Source organism: Dipodomys merriami, unplaced genomic scaffold (genome assembly GCF_024711535.1).
Source record: "Dipodomys merriami isolate MVZ:Mamm:240054 unplaced genomic scaffold, mDipMer1.0.p SCAF_10, whole genome shotgun sequence".
In the NCBI taxonomy this organism is placed as follows: domain Eukaryota; kingdom Metazoa; phylum Chordata; class Mammalia; order Rodentia; family Heteromyidae; genus Dipodomys; species Dipodomys merriami.
The window spans coordinates 14,065,486-14,080,844 of NW_027202271.1; the positions used below are offsets into that span (position 1 = coordinate 14,065,486).

Genomic DNA, 15,359 nt, shown 5'->3' on the forward strand with positions numbered 1-15,359 from the left:
TCTATAGCCATGATACTAGTTATGTGAGCCTATCTTCCTATACACATTTACTAAAGTATCTTGCTGGGCTGTAGACTGTAAAAGGGACCTTTGAACAAGAGAAAATGAATTGACCTTAAATAAAAGTGGAAATGTAATCAGGCCCCACCCCAGGTTTGAATACATGACTTTTTGAGCTTTGGACTACAGGCAAACAAAGGGAACTGGGCCAGTTTATTCCAGTTTTCACAGTGTTTAAATACTGAGGTGTGTATTTGTGAAGGCAGTCCTGTGTGCATCTACTCTTGAGTGACCAGGGTCAAAGGAGCAGGCTAGGTCTGAGATAAGTGTAAAGAGTTGAACCTCTGCCTCTCCCTGGCATGCCCAAGAAGACCAATATGAGATGTGTCCCTTCATGCAGCAAGTTATCAGCTCAGAACTTATAGTGGGAATGAGGAGGAATATCAGCTTAGTATAGGTCAGCTTAACTAGCATGAAGATGTCTGCCCTGGAAGGTGAAGGAGGGAAATAAGGCTGTGTTGAGAAATTAGTATTCTTGAGAATTCAGAGAATCCATGACTAAGTCACCTCTCCTCTCCTCTCCCACCTCCCCACTTCTCTCTTCCCTCCTTCCCCTCCCACCTCCTCTCTCTTTCTTCCCTCTCTCTCTCATATATCTATATCTATATTTTTTGATGCCAGTCCTTGGGCTTGAACTCAGGGTCTGGGCACTGTCCCTGACTTTCTTTTGTTCAAGGCGAGCACTCTACTGCTTGAGCCACAGCTCCACTTCTGGCTTTTTTGGTAGTTAATTGGAGATGAGTCTCAGACTTTTCTGCTCACACTTGCTTTGAACCACAATCCTACCCCTCAGCCTTCTGAGTAGTTAGGATTAAGGCATGAGCCACCGTTGCCCAGCCTGTCCATATTTTTTTTGTTGGTTAATTGGAGATGGAGTCTCAGTGACCTGTCTCTCTGAGACAGTCACTCTGAGCTGGCTTTGAACTGTGATTCTCCTGGTTTCAGTAGCGAAGGTTACAGATATGAGCAGCTCAGGTACAAGCCGGGCATCAGTGGCTCATGCCTGTAATCCTAGCTACTCAGGAGGCTGAGATCTGAGGATTGTGGTTCAAAGCCAGCCTGAGCAGAAAAGTCCGTGAGACTCTTATCTCCAATAAAACCACTAGAAAACTGGAAGTGGCACTATGGCTCAAGTGGTAGAGCGCTTGCCTTGAGCTGAAGAGCACAGGGACGGCACCAAGCCCAGAGTTCAAGCCCCATGACCAACCAAAAAAAAAAAAAAGGAGGATGACTTCAGTGTTAGCTACATGAGAGATATTCATAAGAGAGGCTTAGAAATTAAGTAACCAAGTCTCCTTTTATTCAGTAGTAGAACTGGGCCATATAAAGCTCCAGTAATTCACCCCAAATAACTAGCTAGTTTTTGTTAGAGGTACAGTTGTTAACTCTCAGTTCAGAGTCCTTTAGTCAGACCAGGTGGCTTAAGGTGGGCAAAGGTTCTTGCAGTTGAGCAGTGACTCACTTGGCCCAAGGTATCTGCTTCCTCCAGGTATTACTTAAGTTGAGGTTAATAGCTGCACCAGGAAATCAATTGTAATAAATTCATTTACAGGCTCACCTGACCAAGGGAATCACCACAATCAGCTGTCCCCAAAGCTATGAATGGTAAAAGCATGTCTTCATAAAGCCCTGACTTGCTCTTCCCTTTCTTTTTTCCTCCCCCACCTCTCCTGCCATGATTACTTAAGCAAGCAATACAGATGTCTCAACACACAGACTTCAAAATGAGAACATAGTCTACAAACATACTTTCACACTTATTATTAAGAGAGAGTGTAATTCTTAAGGAATTGACTGTAGAGTTATACAGTTTTTCCACCATCAACTCTTTTCAACTTCAATGTTAGAAGGTAAAAAGGAACAATGAATTTAAAGAAAAAATAACATCCGCAATTTCATGGTGTAACTACCCTTTTCCCTAAATCTTAGCTATATGCTATATGCTATGATACTAGATACTAAGAGGTTGAAGTAGAAGGATGAAAATTCAAGACAATCTGAGCAATTTGGCAAAACATTGTCTCAAAATTAAAAAAAAAAAAGCTAGTACACTTGCTCAGCATGAGCAAGACAAGATGCTGGTTTCAAGTTTTAGTATCATGGAGGGGTGAGGATCAAAAACCAGACAAACAGGGCTGGGAAGGTGGCTCAGTGGTAGAGCACTTGCCTTGCATGCTTGAGGCCCTGGGTTCGATTCCTCAGCACCACATAAGCAAAAATAAAAAAGCCGGAAGTGGCGCTGTGGCTCAGGTGGTAGAGCGCTAGCCTTGAGCTGAAGAGCTGAAGGACAGCACCCAGGCCCAGAGTTCAGGCCCACTACCGGAACAACAACAACAAAAAAAACCAGACAAACATAAACTTTCAAGATACAAAAGGAATTTTAAATAAAAGCTATATGAAATATGATACAGTCCCCATTTTTTGTTTTTGTTTTTTAGAATACAACTTACATTTATTTTAAGTTTACTTTTTCGTGTGCAAAATTCACATAGTTGAAATATTTTTGTTCTTTCTTTCTTTCTTTCTTTCTTTCTTTCTTTCTTTCTTTCTTTCTTTCTTTCTTTCTTTCTTTCTTTCTTTCTGTTTGTCTTTCTGTCAGGGTTTGCTATCCAGGATGATTTTGAACTCACCATCCTCAACCTTTCCAATCTTTATTTGGTTGCATTGGGTTTTGACTCAGTGCCTCCTGCTTGCTAGGCAGGCACTTTTTACTATTTGAACCACAGATTCAAGCCTTTTAGCTTCAGATTTCCAAAGAATTTTACATTTACATAAGAGTTACAAAGATAAGTTCTTGCACATCTTTATTCTAGCTTTATTTCACATTACCAAAGTACAATTATCAAAAGCAAGAAATTAACATTAGTATACCACTAATTATGAACTTTATTTAAATTCATCAGATCTTATATTTAGTTGTCAAGTCTTCTGCAATCTATGTATGGTAATTCTTTTTGAAAAACTATTGTGAGCTGGGCACCAGTGGCTCACACTTGTAATCCTAGCTACTCAGGAGGCTGAGATCGGAGGATCCAGGTTCAAAGCCAGCCTGAGTAGGAAACTCCGTGAGACTCTTGGTTTTTTTTGGGTCCGGTAGTGGGCCTGAACTCGGCCTGGGCGCTGTCCCTCAGCTCTTCAGCTCAAGGCTAGCGCTCTACCACCCCTGAGCCACAGCGCCACTTCCGGCTTTTTTTCTTTTTGCTTATGTGGTGCTGGGGAATCGAACCCAGGGCCTCAAGCATGCAAGGCAAGCGCTCTACCACTGAGCCACCTTCCCAACCCCTCCGTGAGACTCTTATCTCCAATAAACCACGCAAAACCAGAAGTGGTGCTGTGGCTCAAGTGGTAGAGTGTTCATCTTGAGCTGAAGAGCTGAGGGATAGTGCCCAGGCCCAGAGTTCAAGTCCCAAGACCAACAAGAAAAAAAAATATGAATGTCATGGACTTTCTTGCCCAGGTTGGCTGGGATTACAGGCGTGAGCCATCGGTGCCCAGTGGCAGTTATTTCTTCTTTACTTATTTTAGTGCCAGGAATGGAATCCAGTGCCTCAAAACTGCTAAGCATACACAGAACCACTGAGCTGCTTCCCCAGCCTCTCAATTTGTTCTTCTTTTCTTTCTTTCACTGCTTTCTTCAGCTTTTATTCCTTTTCAATATACATTACTATCCTTATAAGTCTGTCTCCTTTAAATTTTTCTTGCACCTTTATATTTACCCATTAAGGGGCTGGGTTGTTATGTTACTTGGGAGGCTGAGCTGAACTGAGGATCAAAGTTCAAAACCAGTTTGGGAAGGAAAGTCTGGAGGGCACTTGTTTCCAATTAACCACCAAAAAGCCATAAGTAGAGGTGTGGTTCAAGAGGTAGAACATTAGCCTTGAGTGAAAAAGCTAAGGAACAGCACCCAGGCACTGAGTTTAAGCCCCAGTATTGGTACAAAACAAAAAGAAGGAAAAGTGGCAAATTTACCCTTTAAGTCCTAAGTCTTCTGTTCTCCCATTTCTTTAATTTCTTCATTGTGTTATAAACCCTCACCTATGCATCCTCATCCATGTCTTCTTTTTGTGCACTGAAATTTTCATCTAAGTAGTTATTATATACCCAGTGAAGAGGCATAGCATAGCAGATATATGCATGAAGCTGGGTCAACATGCTCACACATAAATTTATGAAGCTTACACTAAACTTACGAACTTAGCTTAAACACCTGGGAAGAAGAAAGATTTCCAAGGAAAAATGATTCATAAAGGTACCTTTCTTTTGGTATTATCAAACCCAGGAAAGCAAAACCAGTTTTTAAAACTATAACAAGGAGGGAAGTGAGGGAAAGTAAAGAAAGGGGTGACATTATCTAAGAAGATAGAAAGAAAGAAAGAAAGAAAGAAAGAAAGAAAGAAAGAAAGAAAGAAAGAAAGAAAGAAAGAAAGAAAGAGAGAGAGAGAGAGAGAGAGAGAAAGAAAGAAAGAAAGAAAGAAAGAGAAAGAAAGAAAGAAAGAAAAGAAAGAAAGAAAGAAAAAGGGAGGAAGGAAGGAAGGAAGGAAGGAAGGAAGGAAGGAAGGAAGGAAGGAAGGAAGGAAATGTACTCATTACCTGACTTCTGAAGTGGTAGCTCCTCTGTACAACATGTTAATAGTAACAATAATCCATCATACCTTCAATGCTTTGGGAGGAGAACTTTCAGGAAGGCTGGAGGCTCTGGCAACTGGACTCAGAGGCACTGGGGACACAGGCTGCTGGGCCTCACTCTTAACCTGGGAATTACCTGCTTGAGTTACAGAAGGATGTCATTTTATAGCATCTCACGGGAAGTCTCAGAAAAGCTTTTTCAAAAAAAAAAAAAAAAAACCACCAAAATTTTAGGCACTTTCCACTAAGAACAGGTCCTTTCAACACTAGAACAAACATTGTTGTTCTGTTGATGAATGTCCTAAACCAAAAGCTGTGTTTTAAGTTCTTTCTACAAGTAGAGTTGTCAGGAGGTTTTCTCACCTGGTACCACAAAGAGAATCTAAACTATCAAGATAAAGAACTCTTTGCCCTATTGCATTTGCTGTTTCTTAAAGCTGTTTGTAGATTATGGTGTCTTTATGGCACCTGGTTCTTCCAATGACTTATGCAATGCTTCAGTTGAAGTTGGGAAAAATGAAGGAAAATAAGGGAAGAAATCTCATGCTACATGTGCATACATGTTTGTTATGTGTATAATCTTACACTGTCTTTTTGGTGAGTTTTATAGTAGATACCCCCCAGATGAAGGTTGTGGGAAATCATTTTATAAGGTTATTTTTTCTTCCATTGAATGTGCCAACTGCATGCATTCATTTCCTGCCAGTTTAGTCATCTCATGACACAGAAAAGCTATTTGCACACCTACTAAAAATATTCATTGGGCCAGGAATGTGGCTTAGTGGTAGAGGGCTTGCCTAGCATGAACGAGGCCCTGGATTTGATTCCTTGCTACCACATAAACACAAAAAATAAATAAAATAAAAATCTAGAGTTGAGCTAACAAAGTACTAAAAAATAGGCACATTTCTTTTTTCTTTTTCTTTTTTGTCAGTCATGGGAGCTGAACTCTGGGCCTGGGCACTGTCTTTCAGCTCTTCAGCTCAAGGCTAGTAGTACTCTACCACTTGAGCCACAGCACCACTCCTGGCTTTTTATGTGTATGTGGTGCTGAGGAATAGAACCTGAGGATGCATGCAAGGCAAGCACTCTACCACTGAGCCACCTTCCAAGCCAAAGAATATTTCTTTAAAAGTTGGTTTGCAAACCTAATCAAAATCAGAAAAATTCCTAGTTCAAGCCAAATGATTGTGAAAAAGGAATGTTCTTGGATTCAGGCAGTAAGAGTTTTTCTCTGAAACTTGAAGGAAGGAATTACTAGAGATCTGTTCAACACAAACTTTTCCTTATGGAGTATGCAGTAATTAGTAAACTAATTTGCTTGGGGACAAGCTAAAACTTCATGTATATTTTGAAATGATACATATAAAATCAGAATAAAAAGTGGACACAGAAAGGTGAAAACTAGACATTTTTGTCTTTGGGAGATGCCAGACTTAAAGCGACTCCAAAATAGAATAAAATAATGACAAAATTCTACCTTTTTTTTTTTTTTTGGTATGTGTCTGGGGAAGAGTTTGCAGATCCTGGGGCTTGAACTTAGGGCCTGGATGCTGTCCCCAAATTTTTGTGCTCAAAGTTAATACTCTATCACTTGAGCCACATCACTACTTCCAATTTTTGTTTGTTTAGTTTTTTTTGGGGGTCCGGTCGTGGGGCCTGAACTCTGGGCCTGGACACTGGCCCTCAGCTCTTCACCTCAAGGCAAGTGCTTTACCACTGAGCCACCTTCACAGCCCCTCTACTTCCAGTTTAAAAAAAAAAAAAAAACTCTGTAAAAATTGACAGTCTCGGGCTGGGAATGTGGCTTAGTGGTAGAATGCTTTCCTAGCATGCATGAAGCCCTAGGTTTGATTCCTCAGTACCACATAAACAGAAAAGGCTGGAAGTGGTGCTGTGGCTCAAGTGGAAGAGAACTAGCTTTCAGTAAAAGAAGTTCAGAGACAGTGCCTAGGCCCTGAGTTCAAGTCCTAGGACTGGCAAGCAAAAGAAAAAAAAATGACAATCTTTACTGAAATGAAACTTCAAATATAGTTTATACAGCAGAGTTTAGCAAAAGAAAAAATTTAATGAGAGAAGTATCAAAAGTATTCCATTTGTCTCGAATGGAATTTGATTTGAATTATTTAAATTTAACTTTTTCATTAGTTATGCAAGTGAGTGAAGGGCATTCAAACATCAGTTCTTAAAACCAAATGGAAAACTCAATCAGATTTGAACTATTGGATTTAGTAAGTTACTTTCTCAACACTGACAACAATAAGGACACTTCTGAACCAAATATGGGTAAGAGAACTAAGTTTCACCCTTTAGAGCTTAGAGAAAATGCTTACAGGAGTTATCTTCAGCTGGGATGGAATGGATTGCCAGGCTATTTTCAGTTGCAGAAACCTACAAAAAAGAAAGAAAGAAAAAGAAAGAAGGAAAGAAAGAAAGAAAGAAAGAAAGAAAGAAAGAAAGAAAGAAAGAAAGAAAGAAAGAAAGAAAGAAAAAGAAAGAAAGGAAGAAAGGAAGGAAGAAAGGAAGGAAGGAAGGAAGGAAGGAAGGAAGGAAGGAAGGAAGGAAGGAAGGAAGGAAGGAAGGAAGGAAGGAAGGAGAGAGGGGAAGATTAAGAATCACATTAAAAATAAAAGAAAAAACTGCTGTTAATACCATAAAAACCTGCTGACTCCAGTCAGTCACTGGCTGCCTGGGGGAAAGCACAGGCACAGAACAGCTGAGCATTTAAACAGGAGGCAGCAAAATGTCTTTTATGAGGATATTAACAAGCCTCTCAATTACAAAGTAATGGAGAAACAGACTGCACTCAAATGCCAAAAGTGTGCATCATCTCTCTTTATAAAACAACTTCCTAACCACATCATTCTACTCTTAAAAACAAAGCAAAACACAACCCCCTATGTCAAGGACAGCATAACCTATGGAAACACACAATAATATACTCTAAGATAGCATAAAGTACTTAAATAAGGGACTTATTCTTTTTCTTTTTCTTCCCTAATCTCATTTCCCAACAAAATGTATTTTGTTGTTGTTGTTGGTCGTGGGGCTTGAACTCTGGGCCTGAGCACTGTCCCTCAGCTCTTCAGCTCAAGGTGAGTAACTCTACTACTTGAGCCACAGCTCCAATTCCAGTTTTCTGGTGGTTAATTGGAGATAAGAGTCTCACAGACTTTCCTTCCCAGGATGCTCAGATCTCAGCCTCCTGAGTAGCTAGGTAATGATTACAGGCATGAGCCACTGGTGCCCAGCTCAGAATATCTTTCTATTAAAAGATTTTCTGTTAAAAATTTATCTAAAACTGACCTCCAGTACCATCTTCAAGGATAGGTTGCCTAAAACAGGATTTTAAAATTCCAGTCTGAGGCTGGGCGCTGGTGGCTCACACCTATAATCCTAGCTACTAAGGATGCTGAGATCTGAGAACTGAAGTTCAAAGCTAGCCAGAGCAGGAAAGTCCATGAGACTGTAATCTCCAATTAACCACCTGAAGACCAGAAGTGGTGCTGTGGCTCAAGTGGTAGAGCACTTACCTTGAGCTGAAGAGCTGAGGGACAGTGCCCAGAGCCATAGTTCAAGCCTCAAGACCGACAAAAAAATAAATAAAAAAAAAAAATTCCAGTCTCAAAATGCAGCAGTTAACAAGATGGCAGATCTTACCCATATGTATGTATCTTTTCCCCATAAATCACCAAATTAATTTTTCTCTTATTTTTATTTATTTTTGCCAGTTTTGAGGCTTGAATTGAATATCTCAAAATGGTCCCATTTGGCCTTTTCACAGCTGGCTTTCTACCATTTAACCCACACCTCTAAGCCAGATTGTTGTTGGTTTATTGGAGATGGAGTCTTGAAAACTTTTCTGTCTGGGCTGGCTTCAAACCCAGTCCTCTAGATCTCAACCTCTTCAGCTATTAGGATTATAGATGTGAGCCACTGGTTAACTCAAATAATTCTATTAGCTATCTTCCCCCATTACTTAAAAGAAATCATTTATTTTTAGTGATAGTAGGGTTTGAATTATGCTTGCATAATTCAACAACTTGCTAGGCAGTTGTTCTACCACTGTCTCTCTCCTTTGTACTGCTCTGTTGAACTTTTTGGTATTCTCTCCATATACTAAATCATGAAGAGTAAACAGGTGACACTTGTCAGGTAATACCCTTTCATTCACATGTTAGATTTTATAGGAGATACTGAGTGTTTATATCAGGATGTCTAAGGTACCAAAAACATTTACAATGAAGATTAAATTGTTGGTTGACTGCTCCTGAATGTCAGCGTGGTCATTTTCCTATGATTTTTCCATTACAGGAATTCTAACATGGCATAAAATAAATTAGAATAATGACAGCCAATATTTACTGAGTATTTACCATGTGTTTGATATTGGACTGGTCACATTACATGTATTATTTCATTTAATAATATGAAACAAAGCTGGACACTGGTAGCTCATGCCTGTAGTTCTAGCTACACAGGAGGCTGAAATCTAAGGATTGTGGTTCAAAGCCGTTTAGACAGAAAAGTCCATGAGACTCTTATCTCCAATTCACCATCAGAAAACCGGAAGTGGCACTTTGGCTCAAAGTAGTAGAGTACTAGCCTTGAGCAAAAGAGCTCAAGGACAGTGTCCAGCCCTTGAGTTCAAGCCTCATGTCTGACCAAAAGAAAAACAAAAACAAACAACCAAATGTTTTTGTTTCAAAATAAAACAGAAAAAACTTACAAAAATCATGTTAAACATATACTAAGAATATGCAAGTAATGTAAAAATGTATAATTTTTTTTCTTTTTTGTTTTTGTCAGTTGTGGGGACTGAACTCTGGGCCTGTGCTGTCCCTCAGCTCTTCAACTCAAGGCTAGGACTTTACCACTTGAGCCACAGCACCACTTCTGGCTTTTTCTACTTATGTGGTACTGAGGAATCAACCCAGGGCCTCATGCATACAAGGCAAGCACTCTACCACCTAGCCACCTTTCCAGGCCCAAAACGTTTAATTTCTTTAATCAAACAGAGTGTGTGTGTGTGTGTGTGTGTGTGTGTGTGTGTGTGTGTGTGTGTGTGTGTGTGTGTGTGTGTGTGTGAGAAAATGTATAATTTCTTTAATCAAACAGAGTGTGTGTGTGTGTGTGTGTGTGTGTGTGTGTGTGTGTGTGTGTGTGTGTGTGTGTGGTGTGCATGCCAGTCCTGGAGTTTGAACTCAGGGCCTGATCATTTATTATCAAGGATAGCATTCTACCGTTTGAGCCATAGTTCCACCTCTTGCCTTTTCCAGTGGTTAACTGGAGATAGAAGTCTTACAATTTTCCTGCGTGATCTGGCTTTGAATTGCAATCCTCAGATCTCAGCCTCTTAAGAAGGTAGGAATGCAGACATGAACCACCCGTGCCTGTCTTCAAATAGATTTTTAAAAGTCACTTTAGCTCTATGCCCTCTGAGCATTTGCTGAGCAAAGGAATTTTCCAATGAAGGGCCATTATTGGTCGGCTATAAGTTGAAGAATTCCCCAACTGAAATTATGTGACCTGCAAAAATGACAATCTGTCCTGGCAGCTGTTACAAAATTCCCAGACACTGTGCAGACTAGAATTAGAGTTGCTTCTAATTTTAAGCATTTAATTTAGAACACATGCTTCCTTGGGCAACTAAACATCAGACTTTCAACTCACCTTTTCTCCCTCCTGATGGGAAATGCAGAGCTCAGGACCTGGGGGCACATTCTCCTTTTGCTCCAATTTATGAGTTTTGATTTCACCACCACTGGCTTTCAGCTCATTCTACAAAATAAAAATAAACCGTAATTAAAAAAAATTCCTACCATTCCATTCTCTTCATAGCACATTTTTCAAATAAACTTGGAATGTTAAAAAAAATTCTTCTCAGAATCAACCCCTAACACTCACAAGCAAAACCCATTGACCAGTGAAATGACAAAAGCAGCTGTGTGGACACATACCTCAGAGTTAAATATTTGTACACTAGTATCAAACTGGACACTCATTAGAATACAGACACATGAACGTGGACACACACAAACCATCCCCTGCACACAACGTTCTTGTGATTCACTCTTGTAGCAGCAGAGCTTGTGGAAATGCAAAGCTTGTGAGTTTATCAGAAAAGACCATTCTGGAGCAGGAGGAAGGAAATGCCAAGTGCCAATAATTAAGAAAATATACTGACCATACACATAAAGGCCCATCCTGGAAAGAGAGACAGGGATGATGTGTACATATAAAAACTGAAATCATACTTAATGATACCACAAAACAGCCTTTTTGCATAGGACTTTCAAGAACATTTTCTGAACATAAAATCATATATTATACTAAAGACATACCTTATTCTACTTTGCATTATAGTTTAATCATCTGAAAAGGCATGTACTAATACTGTCATAAGGAATAAAAGTAATAATTTTTCTTTCTTGCAAAGGACACTTGGAGGCAGAAGGTTAAAATTAACTCTTTTCTTTGTTGGTGTTGTTGTTGTGGGGCTTGAACTCTGGGCTCAGCGCTGTCCTTCAGCTCTTCAGCTCAAGGCTAGTGCCACTTCCGGTTTTCAGATGGTTTATTGGAGATAAGAGTCTCACAGACTTTGGACTTTCTTGTTTGGGTTAGATTTGAACCATGATCCTCAAATCTCAGCCTCCTGAGTAGCTAGGATTATAGGCATGAACCACCGGTGCCTGGCAAAATTCACTTTCTACTAGATCTGCAGTCAACAGAGATTGCTAGTCAGCTAGCAATCTAGTACCTTTCTGTTCTTGGTGATAGCCACTGGACTAATTCAGAGAAATTGAGTGTGACTAATTACTCAGGTTTGCCATTTCAGATTAGGGTTCACTGCTCTGGAGGCTCATCTCTGAGGAGGAGCCTACAGCCAGGACTACAGTACACACAGTGACAGCCCATCAGCTGACTCATGATCCAACTCAAAGCCCCTTCTCTAGAGCCACTCCTCCGGAGTATGTTCCTAGTAACTGTATTCTGTTAGGGGCCTGAGAAATTCTTTAGGGGTAAGATAAGATAGACTTTTACAAAACTTCCTCAAGGGGCTGGGAAGGTGGCTCAGTGGTAGAGCACTTGCCTTGCATGCCTGAAGCCCTAGGTTCGATTCCCCAGCACCACATGAGCAAAAAGAAAAAAGCCGAAAGTGGCACTGTGGCTCAAATGGTAGAGTGCTAGCCTGAGCTGAAGAGCTGAGGGACAGCGCCCAGGCCCAGAGTTCAGGCCCCACAACCGGACCCAAAACAAAACAAAACAAAACAAAAAAAACTTCCTCAAGACTTCTCAACTCTTAAAATCTCCAGAGCAATACACAAACTCTGTTAATAGGGAAAAAGAAAAAAAAAGGGGGAGGAAAGAGGGGGGTACTGAACAGGTTTTCCCTCTTAGTGAGTCACCTGGATGGAATGTTTGCAGCAGAGAAGCAGCATTTAAACACAGGAAAGCAGTCACCAATTTTACCCTATCTTCTGACCTGCCCTCTAAAGAAAACCTGATTTTTTTTTTTGCCAGTCATGGTGCTTGAACTCTGGGCCTGGGTGCTGTCCCTTAGCTCTTCAGCTCAAGGTTAGTGCTCTACCACTTGAGCCACTTGAGCCACAGCACCACTTCTGGTCTTTTCTGCTTATGTGGTGCTGAGGAATCGAACCCAGGGCCCCAATGCATGCAAGGCAAGCAATCTACCACTGAGTCATCTTCTCAGCCCCCAAAAACCTGATTTCGTTCATTTTTTTCACACTTAACTGTGAATAAGCCTGGGATATTCCCCTTTACTATTGTCTTACACATGTCATTTCTTGTTAAAACTATAGTGAAAAATCAAAGTGAAAGAAAATATTCATTGTCTAGAGAATTAGATCACTAATACTATTGAAAAATATAGACTTAACTATGTAGCAGATGTCTTTACTTTTTTTTTTGGGGGGGGGGTCCGGTTGTGGGGCCTGAACTCTAGGACTGGGCACTGTCCCTCAGCTCTTCAGCTCAAGGCTAGCGCTCTACTACTTGAGCCACAGTGCCACTTCCGGCTTTTTTCTTTTTTGCTTATGTGGTACTGAGGAATTGAACCCAGGTCCTCATGCATGCAAGGCAAGCGCTCTACCACTGAGCCACCTTCCCAGCCCCTGTCTTTACTTCTTGAATGCAGATTATGATTTTTTTCCCCCATTCCTGGAGCTTGAACTCAGGGCCTGGGTACTATCCCTGAGCATCTCTGTGCTCAAGGCTAGCTTTCTACCACTTCGGCCACAGCACCACTTCCAGCTTTTTCTGTTTATGTGGTAGTGAGGTATTCAGGGCTTCATGCATACTAGGCAAGCACTCCACCACTAAGCCACATTCCTAGCCCCAGATTATGATTTCTAATATGCAAAGAGTCAAGCTGCCTAGGAACAAATGAAATTCAGTATTATTTTTCTAACTATTAAACAATGCATACATCAATAGATGTTGTAATTGAAATAATAAAAGGAACACAGAGCTGGGAATGTGACTTAGTGGTAGAGTGCTTGCCTAGCATGCAAGAAGCCCTGGATTTGATTCCTTAGTACCACATAAACAGGAAAAAGCCAGACGTGATGTTATGGCTCAAGTAGTAGAGTGCTAGCCTTGAGCAAAAAAAAAAAAACCCTCAGGGACAGTGAGTTCAAGGCCCCGAGTTCAAGCCCCAGGATGGCAAACACACACACACACACACACACACACACACACACACACACACACACACACACACACACACACACACACACACACACACACACACACACACACACACACACACACACACACACACACACACACACACACACACTTCAAAGAAAAATGTATGTGCTTAAAAAAACTTTTAAAGGGTTGGGTACCGGTAGCTCACATCTATGATCCTAGCTATTCAGGAGACTGAAATCTGAGGATCATGGTTCAAAGTCAGCCTGTGCAGGATACTCCATGAGACTTTCATCTTCAGTTAACCACCAGAAAACCAGAAGTGGTGCTGTGGCTCAAGTGGTAAAGCGCTAGCCTTGAGCTGAAGAGCTGAGATACAGAGCCCAGGTCCACAGTTCAAGCCCCATAGCTGAGGGAAAAAAAATTTAAAAGAATAAGAAATAAAATAATATGTATGTATGTATGTATGTATACATGTATACACACATATACACACACATACACACAAATGTGTATCCATATGGTGTGTTTCTGGTCTTTAAGTGGTTAATTGGAGGTAAAAGTCTCATGGGGAGTTTACTGACTGGGGTGGCTTCAAACTACTATCCTCAGATCTCAGCCTCCTGAGTAGCTAGAAATATAGGAAGTGAGCCACTGGCTCCTGGCCAGAAGAAAAAATTAAGGTAACTATGATTAAGTACCAGTTAAGCACAGGAAAATGTGAAATAGTTTCCCTCTCCCTGTCCCTTTCTTCCTCTTTTTTTTTTTTTTTTTTTGTTGGTTGTGGGGCTTGATCTCAGGGCATTGGTGTTTGTCCCTGAGTACTACTACGTTCTACTATGTTGAGCCACAGCACCACTTCTGGTTTTCTGGTGGTTAATTGTAAATAAGAGTCTCATGGATTTTCCTGCCCAGGCTGGCTTCAAACATGATTCTTAGATCTCAGCCTCCTAAGTAGCTAGGATTACAGATGTGAGACACCTGAGCTCTGCCTCTTTTTTTGTTTTGTTTTGTTTCAGTTTGGGGGCTTGAACTCAGGGCTTAGACACTGTCCAAGACTTTATGCTCAAGGATAGAGCTCTACCACTTGAGCCACAGCTCCACCTCCCACTTTTTGGTGTTTAATTGAAGATAAGAGAATCAAAGACTTTCCTGCCTCAGCTGGCTTAGAACTTTGATCCTCAGACCTCAGCCACCAGAGTAACTAGGATTACAGGTGTGAACTACCAGTACCCAGCACCCTTTCTTTCTTTCTTGGCCTTTAATGCATAATTTTCCAAACTCAGTTTCTTGAGCACTGGGATTATAGACTGGGATTGCAAGTATGTGCCACTACCCTGATTTCCCTTTATCTAAATAGAATAATAGAATACAATACCAAATCTGGGGGCTAGGGAGGTGGCTCAGTAGTAGAATGCTTGCCTATCATGTTCAACACACTGAGTTAAATTCCTAATTTTTTTTTTTTTTTGCCAGTCCTGGGGCTTTAACTCAGGGCCTAGGCAGTGTCCTTGACCTTCTTTTGCTCAAGGCTAGCACTCTACCACTTGAGCCACAGCTCCACTTCTGGCTTTTTCTGTTTATGTGGTACAGAGGTATCCAGGGCTTCTTGCATGCTAGGCAAAGCAATCTACCTCTAAGCCACCTTTCCAGCCCTCAATTCATAACATTAAAAAAAAATCCAGAAAACAAAATATATACTGTTGGTGGTTCATGCCTGTAAGCCTAGATACTCAGGAGGCTGAGATCTGAGGATTGAGGTTCAAAGCTAGCCCAGTCAAGAAATTCTGTGAGATTCTTCCTTTCTTTCTTTTTTGTGGTCAGTCATGGGCTTGAACTCTGGGCCTGGGCACTGTCCCTCAGCTCTTCAGCTCAAGGATAGTACTCTACCACTTGAGCCACAGCACTACTTCTAGTTTTCTGGTGGTTTATTGGAGATAAAAGTCTCCCGATTTTGGACTTTCCTGCTCAGGCTGGCTTTGAACCTGGCTCCTCAGATC

At 40.9% G+C, this 15,359-nt stretch overlaps 1 protein-coding gene across 2 annotated transcripts in view; it reads right to left on the reverse strand.

Moving 5' to 3' along the window:
- Positions 1 to 15,359, reverse strand: part of Lima1 (LIM domain and actin binding 1) — a 134,626-nt gene that overhangs the window by 10,059 nt on the left and 109,208 nt on the right. The window contains exons 7-9 of one of the 2 annotated variants that reach the window (XM_070040919.1): positions 10,360 to 10,467; positions 7,020 to 7,077; positions 4,713 to 4,822 (exon numbers count right to left, since the gene is read on the reverse strand). In XM_070040919.1, the coding sequence (XP_069897020.1) occupies positions 4,713 to 4,822; positions 7,020 to 7,077; positions 10,360 to 10,467 (276 nt within the window). Of the gene's footprint in view, positions 1 to 4,712; positions 4,826 to 7,019; positions 7,078 to 10,359; positions 10,468 to 15,359 lie in introns of both variants that reach the window. The other variant, XM_070040918.1, reaches the window with a different exon arrangement.